At 39.8% G+C, this 14,099-nt stretch overlaps 2 protein-coding genes across 2 annotated transcripts; one reads left to right on the top strand and one right to left on the bottom strand.

Annotated features, from left to right (window-relative positions):
* Positions 1-11,296: 11,296 nt before the first annotated feature.
* N7477_007224 (uncharacterized protein) lies at positions 11,297-12,303 on the bottom strand (the record flags this gene model as incomplete). Its single annotated transcript, XM_056968887.1, has 3 exons — positions 11,297-11,606; positions 11,665-12,190; positions 12,249-12,303. 3 exons carry the CDS (start codon positions 12,301-12,303, stop codon positions 11,297-11,299), a joined length of 891 nt encoding a protein of 296 aa, XP_056818919.1.
* Positions 12,304-12,689: 386 nt separating this feature from the next.
* Positions 12,690-13,982, top strand: N7477_007223 (NADH:flavin oxidoreductase/NADH oxidase; the record flags this gene model as incomplete). The annotated part of the gene is made up of 1 exon (XM_056968886.1): positions 12,690-13,982. The coding sequence occupies one exon, from the start codon at positions 12,690-12,692 to the stop codon at positions 13,980-13,982; it is 1,293 nt and encodes a 430-aa protein (XP_056818918.1).
* Between the last annotated feature and the right edge of the window lie 117 nt (positions 13,983-14,099).

The raw sequence follows: 14,099 nt of genomic DNA, 5'->3' as shown, positions 1-14,099 counted from the left end.
TATATAGACGCAGATACGGCTAAAGCTAAGGCTAAAGCTCGTTCCTATTAATAGTGGTGAGTTCGTAGTTAGTACTTATATTAAGAATCTGCTAATTAATATTAGTAATATCGTAACTGAGTCGTATACTATAGTCGGGGATAGTTACACGAACGATCTCTTACTTAGTAAGATATAAGCGAAAGACGCACTGCTATAAACCTCTGAGAAAGGTAATAGGAGGGTTATTTACACGATATCGAGCTAGGACAGAAGGAAGCGCGTTAGCTTTAAAGTATATTATCCACGAAATAAGGGATCCTTCTATAAAGACTAACTCTAGCCTAAAGAATATAAGACTTTTAGTTTAAAAGCCTAAGTAGGTATTTAGTAGCCGCCTTAATACCTATCTCTGTCTTAGTGGCCGAGTCTACTAAGACTATTTACTTAATAGTACTATCGAATACTATAAATATAATAATTACTAAAGAAAAAATAATAAAAATATACGGAAAGTAAGAAAATATAAAAATATAGCGATAAGAGAAGAAGAATTATATAGGGGAGATAAAATATAGGGTAGATAGTTTTTTGGCCGAAAAGATCTCTTCTTATCTTAGTGCCTTATAGATCTAATATCTAATAGATCCTCGTTACCGCTAGAAGACTATAGCCGATATTACCTATTTCAATAAAGTTAAGTACTATATATCCTTTTCGGACTTTATTATATTAGAGCTAGGATTCCCTAAGACGAGATTACCTAATACCCTTTAATCGAGGAATTATATCGCCTACCGTGCGTAAGTTAATACCCTTTATAAGAGGAAGGTAGATAAGATACACTTAGTTAATTTATCTGATTCTAATAGGTTAATCCCCGCTAGTAACCCTGACTAACAAAGGATATACCTTAAAAAGTACTATATAAAGTATCGCGTCGCTAATACTTTCTCCGAATTTAATAACTTACTACGACCTCGTATAGTAACTATTATAAGAGAGGCTAGGCTTATACCTAAGAGAGAAAAAACACTACTTATTAATATAGCTCTTCTCCCTAGAGAGAGACTACTACTATATAAGCTATTATTTAAGAGGGAAGGGGTACTTATATAGTCTTAGAAATATATAAGTTATATTCGTGAAGAAGTTATACTAGCCTAGTATATTAAGACTATACCCTATAAAGCTTAGTAATATCCTAGCTTTAAGATTCCCTATACTCTCGCGCCTATTATTAATAAGATACTCCGAGAAAGACTATAGAAAGGTGTCCTTAAGCTATACGATAGTCCGTACAGAAACCTATAGTTCCTAATAAAGAAAAAAGGCGTAGGTAAGTATCGGTTAATTAATACTACGATACTAATTAATAAGGTTATAAAGCGAGACATAAATATACCCCTAAACGTTAATAAGTTCGCTAAAGAATTTACGAGACATATTAGCCTCTTTAGTTAATCTCTATTCTGGATATAATTAGATTACCCTCGTAAAAGAAAATAGGGACCTTACTATTATTTAAATCTCGCTAGGCTTTCTGCGATAGACCACTATCCTATAAGGCGCGGCTAATTTAGTGCTATAATTCTAAAGGGTAATATTATAGATCTTATATTTAATTTTTAGTATTATTACTAGGTTATTTCTGGATAACGGTACGGTTAAAGGGCCGCGGTCCCAATATAACGATAAGTTCGTATTATTAGGAATACGTAGGTTTATCCTTAAGTACCTCCAGAATCTCGATAAGACTTTATATCTTCTTAAGCTAGCTAGTACTACTGTCTCGGCGGAAAAATCTTAATTCGCTATATTAGGTATTAAAGTTATTAGCTAGGTCTATAATATTAATAGGCGCCGCGCTATAGAGAGTAAGGTAGCGAAGCTTATTAATTAGCTAACCCCGTCGACTAAAGATAAACTACGCTCTTTTATTAGACTAGCTATCTACTTCCGTATTTTAGTGGCCGGGTTTTAGATTATTATAGATAGCCTATATACCTACCTAAGGAAGAATACCCTATTTTAGTAGGGGGCGAAGTAATAGTCCGCTTTCGATTAGGTCAAAGAAGTACTCTCTATATTCCTTACTATATTACTTATTAACTATAACTTTAAGCCTTTAGTAATTATTATTACGGTAGATATATCTAGAAAGGGTTAGGGCGCTATCCTAATATAAGAACGAGATAGTGTTAGGAAACCCGTATAGTATAAATTAGGTATATAGACAGAGATATAGCTTACCTACAATATAGGCAAATTAGAATATCGCGCTATACTAATAGTATTAAAGAAGTTCCGATATTAGCTATATAGTATCTACTTTATATTAGAAATAGACGCGAAAATATTAGTGTCCTAACTGAATCGCCCTACGGCCGACCTACCTAGTATATTAGTGACTCGGTAGATAGTATAGATCCGACTCTAAAACCTTAATATTAAGTATATATTAGGGAGGAAGAATAGCGCGGTAGATAGGCTTTTAAGGCGTCCTGCTACCGAAGAAGAAATTAGGCAATAATAGTAGGAGGTTAATATTAATAACTTTATTAATACGGAAGTATCCTACTTACAGGCGAGCTATTTCCTAGCGCGTGCCGCTATTATAATAGATAAGGACGAGGACGAGGACGAGGCAGAGGATAATAACCCTACCGCTAACGCTATAGTCCTATCTCTTAGAGAGGGTTATTCGACCGAATTATAAGATATCGCGCGGTACCTAATTACACTAAGGAGACCGCCGGAAATGTCTTATAGTTAATTCTATTACTTTAAGAAACGCTATATAAAGTTCGTTTACTAAGACGGCTACCTCTTTTATTAATAGAAGGGAAGAACAGAGATCTTACGACGTATTCTTAATAATAAGGAAGACTAACAGAATACACTATATAGCGTATATATAGATTTATCCTATAAAGGTCGAGAAGCCACTTATATATTATTAAAGCACCGATATTATTAGCTATAAATATTTAAAGACACCACCGTATTTATCAGAACTTATATTAAATACTAAGTATAAGACCCGACACGGATATACGAGCCCGCTATTACCCCGAAGAACCTAAGGCTATTTAATAAGTGGTTTATTAATACTACCTGTATACTAGATAAGGATAGCTTTAAATCTGTTATCTAAGGGCGAGAATCAGTTAGCGGCTAGGTAGAAACATAAGTCCTCACTAACGCAGATTCTAAAGTAATCTAGAGTTTTATCTATAAAGATATTATCTGCCGCTATAGGTATCTAAAAGAGATTATTATAGATAATAGACCTAAAAATCGCAGTAAGACACTAAAATTCCTTAAAGACCGCGATATTAAGAAGGTCACTATTTTAGTATATTATCCTGGCTCAAATAGCCCTATTAAGCGTTCTATAAGAATATTAAAGGACGCACTCTCTAAGATAACTAGCGGATATCTAATAGGAGATACTTCCACCCAGATAAACCGATAGAGACCTTATTTCTATATTATATTAATAGCAGACCGAGTAACTATTAATATTACTACCGGAATTAGCCTATACTATTTCCTATTTAGGGTATATATAGTCTTACTGGTTAAACTAGAGATACCTATATAGAGTATACTGCTATAGGAGACTGTCTAGGACAGACCGAGTCTTATTATAATACGCGTACGATAGATCGAAAGATAAGAGAAGGATATTAAGGAAGCTATCCTACGAATAAACTACCTTAAGGAGAATAATATAGGATACTTTAACGACTACTATCGCACTCGTGACACTCCCCTTAAGAAAGATAACTATATCTTACTATATAATAGTTAAAGGTCTTTAGATATAATATCTATTTAGAAGCTCCGCTTTCGATAGCTTAGACTATATTAGATTAAGTCTATTAAAGGAAATAGATCTTACTCTATTAGGGAACTTAATAGCACTATCCTATATTATATCGGAGATAAGAATACGGATATAATTAACGGCGATAGACTCAAAAGATTCTACCCTCGTGGAATAGGAGATTCTAATAGGATATAGGATATTATATAGACTAGCCACCTTCGGAAGCGAAGACTAATTAGTCGACTAAGAGTAGCATAATAACTCTTTTATCCTACTATTTAAACGATTATTCTACCGATGCTACGAGATACTTTTTCGGCCGAAAAGATCCTTCGCCTAAGGCACTAAAATACCTTATATCTTACACTTATTTATATCGCTAAGGGATAGCTCTCCTATTATAATAAGGAGGGGAAGGATACTTATTACTACTAATTATTACCGATTAAACGCTTATTACTACGATTTTCCTTTATTTATTATAATTTTATTACTAATTTAAAAAGACTATACAGTAAATCCCCTATAAAGTATTAGAATATAAAATACTAAAAGCCCTAAACTTTACTTTAAAAACCTTACTTTATAAAACCTCTCTTTCTAACCCCCTATTATACCCTTATATACCTCCGTATACCTTTATATACGAATTCTAATCGATATAGATAACGATAACCTTCTAAGAGATATCGAGGTATATAGATAGCCTATTAATAGTATTGAGAATACCCTCTAGCTTCTTCGAAGCTATAAGTAGCTTTAGGCGTACGAGCTTATATCTTAACTGTTCGATAGGCTACTTATAAACTATAGTTATACGGAGCGTGCTATTAATTTACTATACTAGTACGTTAATAAGGAAGAACTATAGAGAGGCTCGGAAGAGTATAAGGAGTTCCAGAGAAGGTAGTCTAAAGGCCAGAGAATATAAGTACGATACGCCTAGAATAAGCAGTATCTTATTATAAATAAGCTAAAAGCTATCGAAGTATAGGGAGAACAGTAAGCGAATACCTTCTTCGGTTACTTAATTATTTATTTAATAATAGAGCTAGCGAGTAGGTTTATCACTACTAGCCTTAGCTACGATCACGTCCGCCTCTCTATTAATAATGAAGTTCTCTCTCGCTTATTATTATTAGGTAGAGGTATCCGAAACACTAAAGGAGTTATTTAAGGGGATCTTTTAAAGGCCCTCCTCCGGAAGTGTACCTTAGCCCTTAGATAAGAGGATCTTCTTTAGTATAGACTATAACTAGACTAGGATAGGTACTACTATAAAGTAGGCTTCGGCTAGGATCTACCCGCTATCGAACTAAGAGGCTAGACTACTCTTTTAGGATAGTTTATTTCTATTATTATAGTTAAAACAGAGGATAAGGCCGATACCGATACTAAAGCGATAGATAATTATAATCCTAAGAGTATTATACCTAACGATATATAGGATATAGCGATATAGCTTAAAGAGTTAGATAAGAAATATATAGCTAACCTAATATCTATTAGCGACTTATTTAGTATAATCTCTAATCTTTCTGTGGCCTAGTCACTTCCTAATAACTACCTATTAGAAAGTAATAAGGGATATAACCCCTTATAGGAGAGAAAGGAGACTACTAAATATAGTTATACCGCCTAAAGAGTAGCTATAAATAAGACTCTGGCCCTTCCTACGGACGCTACGAATAAATAAAAGTTAGTAGCACTTAGGTATATTAGAAAGCTGTCCCTTCCAGAACTAGATTTAACCTTTACTAAGGATATAATCTGTCTGCCTTATGCTAAGAGAGTATTTAAATTATTCGATATACGCAGTGCTAGTAAAGACTACGCGGCACTAACGGTGCGAATTAATTTTATTTATCGATACACTAAGGACTAAGACACTATAGTAAAGGAGAACCGGACGTGATTTCTATTAGATACTAATAAGTTATAGTTAGATTTCTATCACTTTAAGTATTAGGCTAATCCTCCTATTATCGCCGACTATCGTAGGGTAACCTAGTTATCCTTCGAAAGCCTCTACTATAGGGTATCTCCTACTCCCGACCCTACGACGCCTCTACCTATTATATTAAAGTTATAAATATAAGAGCGAGGGAGTATAGTTATTCCGTAGTTATTCGGCTAGTTAAAGGAGGACTTCGATAGGTATTACCTAGGTAGCCTTCTTACTCTCGTATATAAGGAGATAGATATATATAACTACCACTATCTATCTTATATAGGTAAGCCTCGCCTTAGGTAGTTAAGGAATATATAGCATAGTATTATTTAATAGCTTATCTGTTAGGATCTAGCGTACTATATATACTATATTTTCTTTTGGCCAGACCACGCTTACCGACTGATCTCCTTCCCGTACTACGTAAAGAGTACTATACCTAAGGAATATACTTATTTTAGGTATATTAATATAAATCTAAATAACCTAGTATAGACTAGACAAGGCAGCGCAATCCTATAGGGCAGTCTAATATTAGATAATAAAGATAAATAGAACTATACTAAGATTCTACCTAGTATATATCGCTATATTTAGAAGTGGTGGGCTCTTATATAGGATAGGACGAACACTACGGATAGCTTTATATAGAAGATTAATAATTATCTTTAGACCCTAGAAGATACTAAGCGATATAGCACTAACTAGGTAAAGAAGATCTATATAGCTAGTGATATCCGAATTAGTTTGCCTAATATCCCTTATAGGTCGATAGGCCCCATAACTAAGAGGCGGAGAAGCATTTTACTATATTTTATATATATTAGAGATAACCACTTAACTCTAGATACTCTAGAGTCCGGTATATAAGAAGAAGTGTCTATGGCACACTGAGACCTTATATAAGCTCTAAGAACTCTATTAGGGCTTACGAGTAGTGTATATAGCCGTCTGTAGTATATATTCCCTATGGCGCCACGATTCCGCGGGGAAGGTTTAATCTCTGAATACTTAGTTAGTCGTAGCCGCTAGATAGACCTTAGTGTGTTAGCTAAGTTAGATATTCTCTTCAGACCGAATAAAGTAGTAGTAACTGCCTATATTATCTTATAGAGGAGGAAGGCGTAGCAAATATACGCCTAATTATTTAGAGATATGATTAAGGCGGAGAAGCTAGTATTCGGGAAAGATTCCTTCTTCTACCGTAAGGTATTAGGGCTATATATTAGTCCCCCTAATCTAGAAATTATATCTCCGGAGGATAATAATAATAAGGAAGAGATATAATATCCGCGGCGATAGGGAATAGGTATTCTAGTCCTATCTTTCTTTGCTTTTATTAAAGTGGCTTAGGCATTCTAAATTAACTACGCTCAACCACGGGACGGTTAATTTTATAGGGAGGGGTAATATATAGTGGGAGAATTAGTGATATAATAAGCCTATGTGTGGCCTTAGGCATAATTTAATATCTGTAGTGCATAGTATATCTCCAGACACACTTAGAGGGAGATAAGTTATCTACCCAATTCATTTAGGATTCACCCAATTTCTTCTATCTATAATATAGCATTAAGATTATCCCGCACGGCCGCAACAGGGCATCAGTACGGCCTCATCCAGCATCCTCTACACCAGACAGGCAGTGTGTGTGTGTGTGTGTTGTCCAGTCTGCATCGCCAGATAGCCATCGAGCCGTTCCCATTTCACTACCTAATTCATTTAGGATTCACCCCATTTCTTCTATTTAGAATATAGCATTAAGATTATCCCGTACGGCCGCAATAGGGCATCAGCACGGCCTCATCCAGCGTCCTCTACACTAGGCAGGCTGTGTGTGTGTGTGTGTGTTGTCCAGTCTGCATCGCCAGACAGCTATCGAGCCGTTCCCATTTCATTAGATATTTATAATTTTATTAACTTTTTATTACTATTAATTATTAACTTCTATTAATAAAGTTAGGTCTATAATTTAATCTATAAGTAAATTACGGTTTATAAGATAGCGAAGCTTATCTAAAAAAAAGACTAAGTTAATCTTAATGAATAATAATAAATTAAGCTAATAAGTATAATCTTTCTTTAAAAAAATCTTATAGGGATTACTAAACTATTGGAATATAGACCAATGCTACATAGAAAGATCTATTCTTATATTCAACATATAAGACCAGATTGCATTGATCACGTGACCAGATTTTTCTTCTATCAAAATGATATGTTGACCACTTCTGATTCTGGTCCGCGGCCCCCCCCCCCCCCGAACGATAGGCGGGACCATTTTCCTTTAGGGGTAAATGGTCCGCCTTCAGGCATGAATGGTCCGTTCCTTCGGGGGTGCCTTCGGGCATACCTTGCCCGCGGACTTCGACCATGGTCTTCGGACCTCGGTGAAGAGACTTCGACCCTCGGTCCCCTTAAGGATAGGCGGACCACTTTCCCTTAGGGGTAAAATAGTCTACCTTTGGGTATGCATAGCCTGATCCTACGGGGATGCCTTCGGGGTGGCTTAGACCGTCGATCCTTGATATCATTCTTTTCGCTTCTCTTCGGTTCCCTTCTTTGCCACCTTCATTATGTTGCTGCCTAGTGTTTGTACGTCATTTGGATGTCATTCTAGACGTTATTTCTAGGCTATCCTAGCCTATAAATACGTCTTTCTTTTCTAGCAGATAGAATCAAGTCATTTTCCACTTTCCAAAAGTCATCTCTACCTTCTTCCTTTGATCCTTAGGACTGTGGTTCTGCCTTCGTTTAGGCTATATCTGCTTATAGTCTATCCTACGACCTTTGACCTTCTTCCTTGGTCCGGCACTGACTGACCTAGCCGGACTAAGGTTGATCCCACGGACTTAAGGGGCCACGAAGTGCTTCGTGGTAGCTTTCCCCTTATATTCCAACATAAAATAATTAGAGAATTTCCTTTTAGTTAGTTAATTTTTAAATCTTAATAATAATAAAGACTATATTACTAATATTAAAATTTATTTTTAAGTATATTTATTAACTTAGGTATAACGTAATTCCCACCAAGCCCGCCACCCATTCAATTTTCGCGTCTCCATGCATCCCTCATCTGTTTAAACCACCCACCATGCCACCAATTCGTTCTATAAAGAAGTAAGATTCTATCCAGAGAGAAGGTAGGATCGAACTTGCAATTCAGGCTATTCAGAATAAAGCTATTCCCTCAATATCTGCTGCTGCGCGCGTCTATAGCATACCGCGTTCTACGCTACGCGACCGTATCCAGGGCCGCCGTTCAATAGCGATCACACGCGCCCACACCTATAAAATGTCCTATCTAGATAAGGATACGCTTACCCAGTGGATCCTATCTATGGATAATCGCGGTGCAGCCCCTAGGCATGCTATAGTACGCAATATGGCCAATATTCTTCTTACAGCAGCCGATACAGATAAGCCAACTACTATCGGCAAGAACTGGGTCGGAAGCTATATCAAACGCACGCTAGCTATCCAGACACGTTTCTCGCGTCGGTATAACTATTCACGCGCAGAGCAAGAGGATCCGTGGGTATTAAATAAATGGTTTCGGCTAGTTAGGGAGACTATTACGCGCTATGGTATCCCGCCTGATAATATGTATAATTTCGATGAAACTGGCTTCGCAATAGGCCTAGTTTCTACCGCAAGGGTAGTTACTAGAGCTGAATATTATGGCCGTCGATTAGTATTGCAGCCAGGCAATCGTGAATAGGTGACCGCAGTGGAAACAGTTAATGCTTTAGGCTGGGCTTTGCCGCTATTAATTATATTTAAAGGCAAGCGCTATATTGAATTATGGTTCCACGATACCCTAAGGGACTGGCGCTTCGAAGTTAGTCTAAATGGGTGGACTTCCGATGCAATTAGGCTTCGCTGGCTTCGAACGCTTTTTATTCCTTTGACGCAAGTCGTATACGTGGTCGGTATAGGCTATTAATCCTTGATAGTTATGGAAGCCACCTTACGCCTGAATTTGATCGTCTATGCACTGAACACGACGTTATATCTATATGTATGCCACCGCATAGCTTATATCTATTACAGCCTCTAGATATAGGCTGTTTCGCAGTTCTAAATTGATTATACGGTCAGCTGGTGGACCAACAGACGCGTATAGGTATAAACCATATCGATAAGCTTGATTTCCTTGCAGCCTACCCACGCGCGCGCGAAGATGCATTTCAGGTTAGAGGCATCCAGAATGCATTCAAAGCGACCGGTTTGATCCCTTTAAATGCGGCAGAAGTCCTTGAAAGGCTTAATATCCAGCTTCGTCCGCCTACACCAGACCGACTATCAAGCCGATCAAGCATTTATTGCCCCGAAACACTAAGCAATATCAAACAGCTTTCAAAGCATAAGGCATCAGCAAGACGGCTTATCAAATATCGGTCTGATAGCCTACCTACGCCTACAAAAGAGGCATTTGATCAGGCTTATAAGGTATACGAACAAGTCATAAAGCGCATCCTTCTATTAGAGCAAGAAGTGACAGATCTACGCGCTGCAAACTACAAAAAGATAAAAAGAAAGGCATTGCCTAAACGGCAAATACAGCGCGATGAGGGCTTATTCGTTCATGAAGCCCATGAGCAAGGTATTGGTCTACCAGGTGGAATAGAAGGTGGCGGGGTGGTATCTGCAACACCCACCCAGAGGCCTTCAGTGACCGATAATCACACCAATAAACGTCAATACGTATGTAGTCTATGCAGAAAACCTGGCCATAGGGCTTACGCATGTCCGGATAAGGCTTAAATTGAATATAAAGGCGTTGTGGTTTTATAAAAGCTTCATGAATAAAGAATAAGTGGATGGGGTGGCGGGTTTGGTGTGGTGGCGGGTTTGGTGTGGATTACGTTATGGCCTGCGCCACAGTATTCAAAGCGACAAACGGGCGCGAATTCAGATCAGTACTTCTGCAGATTAAAGACATTCTGAAACGGTGCACTAAATCGTGGAAGCATGGAGGTTTGATTATATTGGAAATTAGATAGATCGACTCAATTTTGAGTCGTGGGGCCTGATTCGGGAAGTTCGCCCGATGGATGAAAAAGGCCGTGAGATGAAACGCTCCAGGTTTCCCGAGTCATGAAAACGAGATCCTACCCCGGGGCCTCGGCACTATATACTTATAAGGCTCTAAACAAATTAAATTATTGGTATAAACTAACTATTCTGAGGTGTAGGATTTGATGAACATTTTAGAAAGGTTGTATTCCAAGGTTGGTGAAAGATTGTGGACGTTCCGTGGTTACAAAATTTATTTCCGACATAGCCTGACACAAAACGGCTTCACACCCCGAGGTCGGACATTCCTGTTTGTATTCATTTAGAAATTTGGACAGTTTTGCATTTAGTACAATAGTGAAAACTTGACTCATTCGTGTTGATCTCGATCCGATGTCTCGTTCTGGTTAAGGTAAATTCTTTATCATGGTGAATGAATGCTACAATTCCCGATAACACGCCGGTCGATCGCAACGCTGCTCAATATACATACACAGGAGTATTTGTCTCCTTCAGAGGCGTGATTTAGAATCAGATTTTGCGTCATCCGCTAATGCCTTTTCAACATCCTTGATGGCAAACTTGGCCTTCGCCCTCGGCAAGGTTGATCGTCCCTGTGGACCCGGATCATTCAAAAGACCCACCTCACGCCAGCCACCAATATCACCAACTTCAAGTACAGTTCCAGACGGATACGTCGAGGTTGTCACAAGTGACATCATGGCCTTGACAATCTCATCCGGTGGAAGAGTGAAATCATTTTCCAGATCAATGTGCGCTTGAGCCTTGGGACTATCGCGGAACAAGGGGGTATCCACAACTCTGTAAAATAGTATCAGCAAAACCATTACAATCCTGTCTGGACGGACTGATTGCTTACCCAGGTGCAACGGCCACAACTCGAATACCTGCGAGACCATCCAATGGTGCCATACATCTCACAAACTGGCTAAGAGCTGCCTTCGAAACCGAGTAGAGAGGGTTGACGGCGCTAGGAATTTGGGCCACAATACTGGAGATAGGAATGACCACACCAGGCTTTTGAGCGCGACGCAGTCTCCGAATAGCGATTCTAGTCATCTTGATTGGGTGATTGACATTCACATCGAAGACTTTGTACGACGCACTGTCTAGATCGGCCCAGAAACTGTTCGACGAGGGCTCGTAGACTCCTGCACCGGGGACAATGATGTCGGGGGCTCCATTAAATTCCTTCTCGAAAGCATCGAATGCTGATTCGATTTGTGCCCAATCTGTGACGTCGGTCTTGCGAAATAGTACCTTGGGAGAGGAGCGACTCGAGATACTTTGGAGCCATTCTTTGGCCGAGGCGTGGAGGGCGAGGTCAGCTATGAGGATAGAGCAGCCATTTTCATACAATGCCTTTGCAAAACCAAGACCGATTCCTAGTGCAAGACTATAGTTTAGTTGGGGTTGGAAGCTCCAGTGTCACAGAGTACTTACCCGAGCCAGCGCCAGTAATGACCGCTGTCTTGCCTTGTGGATTAATAGGCGGCATGTTTAATTGGACGTAAGTTTTAATTCAGGATAAAAAATATGATATGAAAATAACGATTATCTGGGGTTTTCTTTGAGGAAAGCTGGCCTATAAAATTGCAGATCGACGTATGGAAGCCGTAAAGCCCCACCTGCTGGGGATTCCGCGGAACCACAATTTTCGGAATCAAACAACACATCAACAAGATGCCGGTCGATTCGAAATATATGATTGGTCCAGTCAATCTCAACTCTTAACCCCCTGCCTTAGATTCGTAATCATCGACATTGATCGGAAATCTGCCACCTGGAGGAATCATTCCGCGACTCAGAATTCCATATAGATGGTAGCTGCAACGTCGCTAATTTTGGAAGTCAGATACCACCTTTGCTGTTCAAATCATCAACATGTCTCATTCGAAAACCCCGGGGTCCCCTCCAGTACCACACCATACCAGCGCCGGCACGCCATACAAAATCGACGAAAACACACCTGACATATTCCGACCGTTGAGCATTCGGTCGGTCACCCTCAGAAATCGGATATGCGTTTCCCCGATGTGTCTTTACTCTATTGCCTCCGCCGGTCCCCTTAAAGGTGTGATGACGCCTCTGTATATTACCACGATCGGTCACAATGTTTTCAAGGGCGCTGCGCTGGCCATGATTGAGGCTACCGGTGTTCAGGCTAATGGCCGCATCACACCCCACTGCCCAGGTCTTTGGAATGATGCTCAGGAGCAGGGTCTGAAGCCAATTGTGGACTTCATTCACTCCCAGGGCGGTCTTTGCGGTGTGCAATTATCGCATGCCGGACGGAAGTCGAGTACCCAGCCTCCGTTGGTTGCGCAGCAGGTGGGTAAGTCGAGTGCGAGGGCTAACGAGGAGGATAATGGATGGCCTGATGATGTTTTGGGTCCTTCTGGAGGTGCCGAGAACTCATTCGATGGTAAAGGCCTTGATCCATGCGGTGGCTACCATATACCCAAGGCGATGACAGAGGCCGAGATCAAGGATTTAGTGTCGAATTACGCGAAATCTGCTCAGCGGGCTGCGAGAGCCGGTATAGATGTCGTTGAGATTCACGCTGCCCACGGCTATCTCATCAACCAGTTCCTCAGTCCTGTTACCAACCGCCGGACCGATAGGTATGGTGGAAGCTTTGAGAACAGAATTCGCATCTTGATCGAGGTCATCCTTGCTGTTCGAGCGGTGATCCCGGAGAGCATGCCTATGTTTGTTCGAGTGGGCGTGACAGATTGGTTGGAAAATACGGAGCTTGGAAAGAAATATGGAACCTGGACCGAAGAGTCGACTCTTAAGCTGTCGAGGTTGTTGCCGGATCTAGGTGTCGATCTCATCGATGTCAGCTCAGGAGGAAACCATTATCAAGCTCAGCTCAACGTCTTTGATGGTGGAGACAAGCACACTGAAATGGCTTTGAAGGTCAAGCAGGTTCTGCAAGCCGCAGGTAGCAAGTTGTTGGTCGGAACGGTTGGCTTGATTACTGAGGCCAAGCAAGCTCGTGATCTGGTGCAGGGTGGCCTCATGAGAGGTCCTGGAGTTGATATCATCTCTGTTGGCCGACAGTTCCTTCGAGAGCCAGACTGGGTGTTGAACGTTGCTGAGAAGCTTGGAGTCGACGTCGCCTGGCCGGTTCAACTCCAGCGTCTTCGACCTGGCCCAATGTCCAAAATTTAAAGGACATATGGATGATAACCTAAGTGTGGCAATTATCTTATTTAGCTGTGAAGATATTGTACTGTCAGATTCCAACTTCTTGCGAGATTTTATTTAAGCTCTTTTATTTATTATAAA

The sequence above is a fragment of the Penicillium maclennaniae genome (genome assembly GCF_028827695.1).
Source record: "Penicillium maclennaniae strain IBT 15551 chromosome Unknown utg000007l:1.0-4884863.0:1.0-4888362.0, whole genome shotgun sequence".
Lineage (NCBI taxonomy): Eukaryota > Fungi > Ascomycota > Eurotiomycetes > Eurotiales > Aspergillaceae > Penicillium > Penicillium maclennaniae.
This window is presented reverse-complemented; position numbering and strand designations above follow the sequence as displayed.